At 57.9% G+C, this 10,698-nt stretch overlaps 4 protein-coding genes across 4 annotated transcripts in view; 3 read left to right on the forward strand and 1 right to left on the reverse strand.

Moving 5' to 3' along the window:
• Positions 1-3,843: 3,843 nt before the first annotated feature.
• Positions 3,844-4,761, forward strand: CHGG_01310 (uncharacterized protein; the record flags this gene model as incomplete). Its single annotated transcript, XM_001220530.1, has 1 exon — positions 3,844-4,761. The coding sequence occupies one exon, from the start codon at positions 3,844-3,846 to the stop codon at positions 4,759-4,761; it is 918 nt and encodes a 305-aa protein (XP_001220531.1).
• Positions 4,762-6,254: 1,493 nt separating this feature from the next.
• Positions 6,255-8,298, forward strand: CHGG_01311 (uncharacterized protein; the record flags this gene model as incomplete). Its single annotated transcript, XM_001220531.1, has 2 exons — positions 6,255-6,879; positions 6,977-8,298. 2 exons carry the CDS (start codon positions 6,255-6,257, stop codon positions 8,296-8,298), a joined length of 1,947 nt encoding a protein of 648 aa, XP_001220532.1.
• A 927-nt stretch (positions 8,299-9,225) lies between these two features.
• CHGG_01312 (uncharacterized protein) lies at positions 9,226-10,371 on the forward strand (the record flags this gene model as incomplete). Its single annotated transcript, XM_001220532.1, has 2 exons — positions 9,226-9,915; positions 9,973-10,371. 2 exons carry the CDS (start codon positions 9,226-9,228, stop codon positions 10,369-10,371), a joined length of 1,089 nt encoding a protein of 362 aa, XP_001220533.1.
• A 229-nt stretch (positions 10,372-10,600) lies between these two features.
• The window catches only part of CHGG_01313 (uncharacterized protein), a gene marked incomplete at both ends in the record, with an annotated part of 2,703 nt that continues 2,605 nt past the window's right edge, over positions 10,601-10,698 (reverse strand). Inside the window, one exon of the mRNA XM_001220533.1 lies at positions 10,601-10,647. Coding sequence (XP_001220534.1) covers positions 10,601-10,647 — 47 coding nt within the window. The remainder of the gene's footprint in view (positions 10,648-10,698) is intronic.

Raw genomic sequence — 10,698 nt, forward strand, 5'->3', positions numbered from 1 at the left:
AGATGCGCCTGGGAGGACCAGATGAAGCGAGGATATGGAAGACTGCAATGGGCTGCTTATTGTGTAGAGTCCGTTACGGATCTGGGAGCTAGCCACAGGTTTGGTGGGCATGTTGAAATTAGGTTGGTAGTTATGGGAGATGCCCCAGCCGCTTGGACCAACTCCAAAAGTTGGCAATCGAATAGCAAATGTTGTGGGACAGAACACAGTCAGAAAACCGATTGTTGGGGCTCTCAAAGCGATGAATCTGCATGATCAGCATGTTCAGCACGACGAGTGAGACTTTCGTCACCGCAGAAGAGCAGTCGTGGCAGACCAGGGCTGGGTCCGTTACCATCCCCAGAACCGGTCCGTTTCTACAGTGGGTCACCTGGCAAACCGCCGTCCGATCTCCAATAATATCCGCTACGCCGTTCGGTGCCCTGATCTCATCTCGCACGCGGGCTCCTGCAGGTTAGAGGTGGGGACGGACGGCTGGTAAAAGCAGCTTCGAGCCACCTTCCCCTCGATCTCGATCTTGAGGAGGTCGCTCAGAACAAAGAGGACCGTCAAGGACAATACTAGTATCCGGAGCAGAACAATCTTTCCATGTCAAAGCCCCTGACCGCCTCCCAAATAAACGGGCTCAACGAAGGAATTGAAAGTGGAGCAACGCACTAACTTAGACAGGAAAAGAAAAGGGGCAGGCATCGCCAGCAGCAGCTGCCAGCCAGTGCGCGAGACAGCTCGGCATCTGCGCCAAGCCATCCGTTTCTTGCCACGCTAGCTTGGATCGGATGACTGTGGAGCTCTGCCAATCGCTGGCAGCCGTTGGCTGGAACACAGTGGCTGCATGGCGCAGGCTGGAACCTCCCAGCCCTGCTGCCCCTGTCATGCGGAAAACGGTGATGCACCGTCTTTTCCCATCAGATTGAAATTCTTTTTTAAAGATCGATCACCGCCTTGGAAAAGCGAGAGGAGGCCCGGTTTCTTTCGGTGGTTGTTTCCCGCAGGTCTCTCTCAACGCCCAATTCAACACCGCGCCACTGTGCAAGCGTGAGGGGACTCCCACCAAGAACCAAGAGCCAACGCCGGCCTACCCCCTCGACCGTCGGTTCGAGCTGCGATAGTCTTCGATAGGAGACGGTTCGAACCACATCCACCGGCACTTCAACAGCCAGGGTCGCCGAACCGATAGTCGGACACAGCGTACTCAACGTAGTGCAGTTGGGCCGTATATCTTACATCTTGACGCATTGCGCAACTGCTTGTATCGCACAAACGCGAACCTAAGTCCCTGCCCCTTGGTCTTTGGTAAGCCTATGCCCTCTTCTCCTTTTCTGTCAGCTTCCTGCATAGCTCGCATAATAAACTCTACCGTTACTACGTGGTGCCGTCGCTACTCCGATTCCGCCCAGGGGCCTAGGGCTCCAGTCCGGTGATCGCTGTGGCTGATGGGGTGCGCGTCGACGCGTAATGCGTATTGTGGATCGGCGGGCTCCTCGTTTAACTTTCCAGGGTGATGTCGGAAGCTAATTGCGTTATCAGTTTACGTCTCCCAGTCTCCGCACGAGAATTGTTCGATGTCGCGCGAGCTCCGATAACCGCATCCTCTATACCATAATGATCGCCGCAAATATCTTGCCCGCGCGGTTTCGCGGGGAACAACCGGCATCACAGAATGTCGCACCCTCGTGGTTGAGCAAGAAGGTTACGCCGCCTCTGCAAGTCTTGGCCCGACTCACCTCGACGCACCCGATCCATACTATCGTTGTCGTAGCCCTCTTGGCTAGCACCTCTTACATTGGCCTCCTCGAGGAGAGCCTGTTTGATGCGACAAGGAGTGTGAGGGGGGCGGAATGGTCCTCCCTTAACGAGGGCAGCCGGCTGCTTCGCGCGGCCGAAGATACTGCCTGGAAATGGCACAACTATGACACTGAGGCTTCGATTCCCGCGGCCGCCGATTACCTGGCTCTGCTTACACTTGTATTCCCTGACTCGACGTCGGCGGATCCCTCCAAGGCCCCTCCATTGGTCGATGCGGTGCCGATTCCCCAAAACCTCTCGATCCGGACCCTGCCGTCAACTTCGAACTCCTTCACCACATACTCGCAAGACAGCGCTTTGGCTTTTGCTGTTCCTTACACCCAGGCGTCCGAGTTCCTCACGATCGCTCAAGAAATCCCCAATGGCATCCCCTCGCAAGAGACGAGAGAGACGGAGCATGGCCGGGAGAAGAAGATGTGGATCATGAAGGCGGCTAGGGCGCAGACCAGGAGCAGCCTCGTGAGGTGGGCTCGGAACGCTTGGGTCGAGTTCATTGACCTCCTCAAGAACGCCGAGACGCTCGACATCATCATCATGGCTCTGGGCTACATCTCGATGCACCTCACCTTCGTCTCACTTTTCCTCTCGATGCGCCGCCTGGGTTCCAACTTCTGGCTCGCCATGAGCGTCCTCTTCTCTTCTACCTTCTCTTTCCTCTTCGGTCTCCTCGTCACTACCAAGCTCGGCGTCCCGGTTTCCATGGTCCTACTTTCTGAAGGCCTGCCGTTCCTGGTTGTCACCATCGGGTTTGAGAAGAACATTGTGCTCACGCGCGCCGTCCTCTCTCACGCCATTGAGCATCGCAGACCCGAAAAGTCTTCCAAGAAGACAGATGTGTCCGGCAGCGTTATCCAGTCTGCCATCTACGTCGCAATCAAGGAGAAGGGATTCGGCATCGTCAAGGACTACGCCATTGAGATTGGCATCCTGATTCTGGGCGCAGCTTCCGGCGTCCAGGGAGGGCTGCAACAATTTTGCTTCTTGGCCGCTTGGATTCTGTTCTTCGATTGCATCCTGCTCTTCTCCTTCTACACCGCCATTCTTTGCATCAAGCTAGAGATCAACCGCATCAAGCGCCATGTCGAGATGCGCAAGGCGCTTGAAGATGATGGTGTGAGCCACCGCGTCGCCGAGACTGTCGCGCAGAGCAACGACTGGGCTAGGGCCGATGGCAAGGACGAACCAGGAACTACTATCTTCGGCCGCCAAATCAAGAGCACTCATATTCCCAAGTTCAAGGTCTTGATGGTTTCGGGTTTTGTTCTGATCAACGCTGTCAATCTTTGCACCATCCCCTTCCGCAGCGCCAATTCCATCTCGCACATCTCGTCATGGGCACGCGGTCTCGGCGGTGTTGTCACCCCCCCTCCCATCGACCCATTCAAGGTCGCCTCCAATGGGCTCGACCTGGTACTCGAAACCGCGAGGACAGAGGGTCGCGAGACGATTGTCTCGGTCCTCACCCCGATCCGCTACGAGTTAGAGTTCCCCTCGATCCATTACGATCTGCCGCAGTCCGTCGAGAAGAACGAAGATAGCTTTGGCGAGCTCGCCGGCTACGGCGTCGGAGGCAGGATGGTGGGCGGCATTCTTAAGAGCCTGGAAGACCCCATCCTGTCCAAGTGGATCATTGTTGCTCTGGCCATGAGCGTGGCCTTGAACGGCTACCTCTTTAACGCTGCGAGGGCGGGCATCAAGGACCCCAATGTCCCCGACCACCCGATCAACCCCAGGGAACTCGCCGAGGCGCAAAAGTTCAACGACACCGAGTCAGCCACGCTCCCGGTGGGAGGATACAGGCCCCCGCCGTCTCCCCCATCCATTCCGCCAACTCCTGCCTTGACGGATGACGAAGCCGACTCCACGCAACCGCCTTCTCGGGCCGACACCCAGCACGCCGATCAGCCGCTTGTCATCCGCAGCAAGGAAGAGCTCGAAAAAATGCTCCTGGATAAGCGCGCCCATGAGCTCAACGACGAGGAGGTCGTGGCGCTTTCGATGCGTGGCAAGATCCCTGGCTACGCCCTGGAGAAAACGATGAAGGACTTCACGCGCGCCGTCAAGATTCGCCGGACTATTATTTCGCGGACCAAGGCAACGGCTGATTTGACCGGTGTCCTCGAGCGGTCCAAGCTCCCGTATCAGGGCTATAACTGGGCCCAGGTGCACGGAGCTTGCTGCGAGAACGTTATTGGATACATGCCCTTGCCCGTTGGCGTTGCCGGACCCCTGGTAATTGACGGACAGAGCTACTTTATCCCCATGGCTACGACTGAGGGCGTCCTGGTTGCTAGCACGAGCCGAGGTTGCAAGGCTATCAACTCGGGCGGCGGTGCCGTCACCGTTCTTACTGCTGACGGCATGACCCGCGGTCCCTGCGTTTCGTTCGAGACCCTCGAGAGGGCTGGCGCGGCCAAGTTGTGGTTGGATTCGGAGAAGGGCCAGTCGGTCATGAAGAAGGCCTTCAACTCCACCAGCCGCTTCGCCCGTCTCGAGAGCATGAAGACCGCCATTGCCGGCACGAACCTTTACATCCGTTTCAAGACGACGACTGGTGACGCTATGGGTATGAACATGATTTCCAAGGGTGTCGAACACGCGCTCAGCGTCATGGTCGGCGAGGGTTTCGAGGACATGAACATTGTGTCGGTCAGTGGCAACTACTGCACGGACAAGAAGCCTGCGGCCATCAACTGGATCGACGGGCGCGGAAAGAGCGTGGTGGCCGAGGCCATCATCCCTGCTGAGATTGTCAAGACGGTGCTCAAGACGGATGTTGACAGCATGGTGGAATTGAACATCAACAAGAACCTGATCGGCTCCGCCATGGCGGCCTCGGTTGGTGGTTTCAATGCGCACGCTGCCAACATCGTGGCGGCCGTGTTCCTCGCGACGGGTCAGGATCCGGCACAGGTGGTGGAGAGCGCCAACTGCATCACCATCATGAAGAAGTGAGTTACCTTTCCTAACACTGGCAAAGCGAAGGTTCAGCTAACCCTTGAATAGCCTCCGCGGATCCCTCCAAATCACTGTCTCGATGCCGTCCATCGAGGTTGGCACTCTCGGCGGTGGTACGATCCTCGAGCCGCAGGCGGCCATGCTCGACATGCTCGGTGTCCGCGGACCCCACCCGACCAGCCCGGGCGAAAACGCTCGGCGGTTGGCCCGCGTCGTCGCCGCCGCCGTTTTGGCTGGTGAGCTCTCACTGTGCTCTGCTCTGGCGGCTGGCCATTTGGTCAGGGCGCACATGCAGCACAACCGCTCTGCCCCGCCCACGAGGACCACCACGCCGGCCCCGTTGCCGGCCAATGGTGTGGAGCGGGCTGCGTCGACCACTGCGCTGAGCGCGGCTGCCATCTCGCGCGCGCGTCGTTAACAGTGCCTTTTTTTTTTTTTTTTTTTTCCTTTTTGTCCGCTCGTTTGTATATATCGGCGCAGAGTGGTGGATGTAGATAAGATAATGGGTTGCATGCGGTGGGGAGTCTTGCAGCGAGGGAGTTGATAGAGGAATCCCGCCGCTACCTCACGGCTTGGCTTGCGACGACGCGCTCGGATTCTGGGTTCTTGTGATGTTTATACATACATATGAGCAACTTAGGCCTACAGCGTTCTCTTCATTTTCTTCTGCGCGAGCCCCTTCCCTTCCCATGGCGTTCCTGTTGTGGAGCGTGACGAGCTTGCACTTTTCTTTCTCGTTGCAACCCTGATCTCTGATCGAGACGCACCGAATGACTCACTGGTCCGAGGAGCGATGAAATTGCTGCCGTGAAGCAAAGAATTGGTAATGCCAGCCAGGGTCGGTCAACTGCCGGCTCGGGGCTAAGCCGGGCTTACGAGCCGGGATTGTTTGCATGTTGGGGCACCACAGATGGGGCACGCCGAGATGCCGTTCTCGATCACCACAGAGAGGGTGGCCCCTTGCCGCCCTTTTCTTTGCCACTTAAAAGAAAAGGAGTGTTCGTATTACTTCTCTGGCTGGTTAGGAAACAAGGAAATAACCAAAGAAAAAACGGGTTGGTCAAGCTCTCAGGGACAGGATGGTAAAACGTTGGGTTTCCATCCCCCCTTGCAGCATCTAGTCGAAGGAAGGATCAAGCATTTTTTGCATGTCCGTGTTGCCCCCGGACTCCTCATCTCGGGGATCGGACCCGGCCGAGCTCCACACACCCTCCTCGGAACGGTTACCACGAGGTTTTCTTTCGTCAGAGCAGAGCATTTAACCATCCCCAGCGCCTTTCATTTGAGAAATGCCGGCATTGGAGAAAAGTACCATTTTGACTTTTCTTGTCAACACAATGGCTGCCAATGAAGCAATTTGAAGCGCTTGAGTTGGTTTAATAAGTCTAAACTTAGTCCGCATCCTGTTTTGGACATTTTGTATGCCATCCTTTTACTTAATTGGGTACTTCTTCATATAATTATCGACATCTCACCCCGACTAAGACATCATGACCGGCGCCGCCACCCCGTCCATCACCGGACTAGACAAGGAGGAGAAGGATTCCTTCGTGCCAAGCACTGACGACACGGCCTCCTCCATCCACAACATCACCACATCACCACCCTCAAAACCCCCACCCAATGACTCCCAACCCACCACCGTCCCCCTCCCCCAAGGCGAGGGTGACGGAAAGGGCGACAACACCACCCCGGACGCCACTACCAGCCCCCCGCCCGAAGAGACCCGCACCCCCCTCCAAACCACCATGATCCTGCTCGCCCTCGCATCCGCCCTCTTCCTCGCGGCCCTCGACGTCACCATCGTGACGGTCGCCGTCCCCACCATCGCGCAAGAGTTCCAGAGCACCGCCGGGTACACGTGGATCGGCTCCGCCTACATGCTGGCGACGGCGGCGGCCGCGCCCATGTGGGGCAAGATCTCGGATATTTGGGGGAGGAAGCCGATTATGCTGATTGCGGTGGCTGTGTTTTGGGTGGGGTCGTTGTTGAGTGCGGTCAGTGTGAATATGGGGATGTTGATTGTTGCAAGGGCGGTGCAGGGGGTGGGGGGTGGCGGGATTGTGATTTTGGTGAATGTGTGTATTAGTGATTTGTTTTCGATGAGGAAGAGGGGTGAGTTGGGCCTTTTTTCTTTTGCTGTTTTTCGAGGGGGTGGTGTGGTCACGGGGGTGTGGTGTGTTGAGTTGACTGAGCTGACAACGTTGAATAGGGGTTTACTTCGGGGCCATGGGCATGGTGTGGGCGGTGGCCTCGGCGGTTGGGCCGGTGCTCGGCGGTGTTTTCACCAGTGAGGTGACCTGGCGGTGGTGTTTCTACATCAACTTGCCCATTTCTGGCGTAGGCATGGCGGTGCTGGCATTCGTGCTCAAGCTGCACAATCCGCGTACGCCCATGCGCCAGGGCCTGGCCGCCGTCGACTGGCTTGGGTCGGTGACTGTCGTGGGCGCCACCCTGATGGTCATGCTCGGGCTGGAGCTCGGCGGTGTCACCTTTCCCTGGAGCTCGCCAACCGTCGTGTGCCTGCTCGTGTTTGGTTTCGTCACGGCGGGCCTGTTTATCCTCATCGAGTGGAAGTTCGCCGAGTACCCGCTGGTGCCCATGTACCTCTTCAGCAACCTATCCAGCGGCGCGTCTCTCTTGACCGGGGCGTTGCAGGGTTTTGTCTTCCTCTCGGGCAGCTACTACTTGCCGCTGTACCTTCAGGCCGTCCTGGGGGCGTCGCCGTTGATGTCGGGAGTATATATTCTCCCGTGGGTCATGTCCCTCTCCCTCGTCTCCGCCGGCACGGGCCTCGTGATCAAGAAGACGGGAAAATACCTCCCTTCTATCATCTTCGGCATGGCCGTCATGACCCTCGGCTTCGGTCTCTTCATCGACCTCGAGCCGCGGGCGAACTGGACCAAGATCATCATCTATCAGCTTGTGGCCGGCATCGGAGTTGGCCCGAACTTCCAGGCCCCTCTCATCGCTCTTCAGACGACGGTTGCGCCCCGTGACATGGCCTCGGCTACGGGCACCTTCGCCTTTCTTCGGCAGCTGTTTGCCTCGATTTCCATCGTCATAGGCGGCGTGGTGTTCCAAAACGGCATGGAGAAGCAATATCCCCGACTTCGGGAGCAACTCGGGCCAGAAGCTGCGGAATTGTTCTCTGGCAGCAACGCCGCGTCCAGCGTCGGTCTCGTCAAGGACCTTCCCGAGAACCAACAGCAGATCGCGAGGGAGGCCTATTTTGACAGCTTGCGGACTATGTACATCATGTACGTCGCCTTTGCCGGGCTAGGTTTGTTGGTCTCGTTCCTTGTTGGCTCGCGCCAGCTCAGCAAGGACCACACAGAAACCAAGACGGGTCTGGATCACCTGAAGCAGTCAAACCAAGACCGCCTGGACAAGGTCGCAAACGGAAAAGTGAAGGATGAAGAGAAGGGGCAGCTTGCGGAAGTGTCTGGAAGTTCCGAGGGGGAGAAGAAGGAGGAGGCAGGGTTGCGGAGTGAGCCGCGCAACGGTGCAGAGGGTGAAGCCGTCACGAGGTAGTACCCGAGATACTTTGTCAATCTCAAGCGCCATGGGCTGTTTCTTCCGCCTAGATCATTCTCTGTCCCACGTACCTGGTCAGCCTTGAGCAAGAGGCCCTTCACACTAATGATTCAGGCAAAAAGCGGCAGCGGGTCGAGTGAACCGAATGCTTTTTTTTTTCCTTCCACACAGGGCCAATGCAGTACCCGCTGCAACTTCTTGGCTTCAGAGGTCTGGGCTCGGTGTGACATTGAAGCAACTGTCTCGACAAGGCTTCCCCTTTGGCCGGCATGTGGTTGTGGGTTGAGGAGGTCGGGCCACCGGAATTAGAGGGTTCCTTCGAAGAGGCGTTTCGATGCGCGCGAATCCCAGCACCGGTACCTGAGTTCGAGAAACAACAAACCTCGAATGCCCACTTTCTGGGGTGGAGCAGTATGCAAGTCCTTTGAAGCCAAGCCCCTGAGCCCGCATTCTCCCCATCCTCTTGAAGGTCACAGCGCAACCAGAAACCGGTTAGTAGCTCTCTAGTTCTACCAAGAACCGGGTACATACGCCCAAGAATTCCCGGGAACATCCACATCGCTAAGTATAGCTTCTAGAACCTCTCCTCCTCCGGCGCCGCTTGCCGTCCCTCTCGGCGTCCCCCGGATAGCGCCTCGGCAAAGCCCCAGATCGGAAAGGATCCCGATGGACACTCCCCCTGCTCGCCCCACGGCAATCGGAGGGCGACCGTCCGCATACCAAGCAACACCGTTCAGAGTCCTCCCCGCCATGATGCCGCTTCCATGCGTCAACGCGATGGTACGCCGCCGGGAACATGGAGCCAAGCCTGGTGGAACCATGAACATGTATAAGAAGCCCAGGCCATGCTCCCTGCCACATCGTTTTACACGTCGAACGAGAACAAGCAGTCTGTTTCGAATCGTCCCCTAAACGACCGCCGCCATGAAGTTCTCGACCCTTGCCTCGAGCCTCCTGGCTCTGGCCCCGTTCTCGGCCGCCGCTGAGATCGTCAAGCGGGCCACGCTGACCCGGGTGAACAACTTCGGCTCCAACCCCTCGGGAGTGAGGATGTACATCTATGTTCCCAACAACCTGCAGGCCAAGCCTCCCATCCTTACCGCCATCCACTACTGCACAGGCACGGCCAACGCTTTTTACACCGGCACGCCGTATGCCCGCCTCGCCGACCAGTACGGCTTCATCGTCATCTACCCTGAATCGCCCAACGACGGCGGCTGCTGGGATGTCTCTTCCAAGGCCACTCTGACCCGCGGCGGCGGCGCCAACAGCAACAGTATCGCCAACATGGTGACCTACACCATTTCCCAGTACAAGGCCGACCCCGAGCGTGTGTTTGTCGCCGGCACGAGCTCCGGCGCTATGATGACCAACGTCATGGCCGCCACCTACCCCGACCTGTTCAAGGCTGCCAGTGCCTATGCGGGCGTTGCTGCTGGTTGCTTTTACACGGGCACCGTGGCCGGCTGGAACTCGAGCTGCGCCAACGGCCAGTCCATCGCCTCCCAGGACGCGTGGGCCAAGACCGCCCGGGACATGTACCCCGGCTATACGGGCTCCCGTCCCAAGATGATGATCTACCACGGCTCGGCCGACTCCACCATCTACCCTCCTGTAAGCCATCGCCGATCCCGAACAAGCAAACCAGGCTAGACACTAACATTCCAACAGAACTTCAACGAGACCATGAAGCAGTGGTCCGGCATCTTCGGCTACACCTACGGCCAGCCGCAGCAGACCCTTCCCAACACGCCGGCGGCGCCCTACACCAAGTACGTGTACGGGCCGAACCTGGTCGGCGTGTACGGCACCGGCGTCACTCACAACATTGCCGTCAACGGGGCTGCCGACATGGAGTGGTTTGGTATCACCGGCGGCTCGACCACCCCGACGCCCACCAGCTCTGCCACGCCCGGCGGGCCAACTACCTCGGCTCCTCCGACACAGCCATCAGGTTGCACTTCGGCCCAATGGGGGCAGTGCGGCGGGAATGGGTATGCGGGGTGCAAGACTTGCGCTAGCCCATTCAAGTGCACCTTTGTGAATGACTGGTACTCGCAGTGCTTGTGAGCTCGGGACGGACGGAGTGATGGACCGGGCACGTTCAGTGGTAGACAGCCCCTTGTTCATTGTACGTATTTGCCGAGTATATACAAACTGAAGGTCATGAAACCTTTTAGTTACGGAGCTGGCCACCATACAGTCTCGATATCTCCTCAATGTGACCACAGTCACCACCTACAGCCATACCACTACCGCATCCCCACCCCTCCCTCAACAGCCGTTCCCCCTCCACCTCCTAAGCCCGCAACCTCAACCTCACTCCCTCCCAAACCTCTCCTTCGGCTGCGGAAACCTATCCAGCACAAACCTCCTGCCCCCCAACCTCAAAGACCA

The sequence above is a fragment of the Chaetomium globosum genome, genomic scaffold (genome assembly GCF_000143365.1).
Source record: "Chaetomium globosum CBS 148.51 scaffold_1 genomic scaffold, whole genome shotgun sequence".
Lineage (NCBI taxonomy): Eukaryota > Fungi > Ascomycota > Sordariomycetes > Sordariales > Chaetomiaceae > Chaetomium > Chaetomium globosum.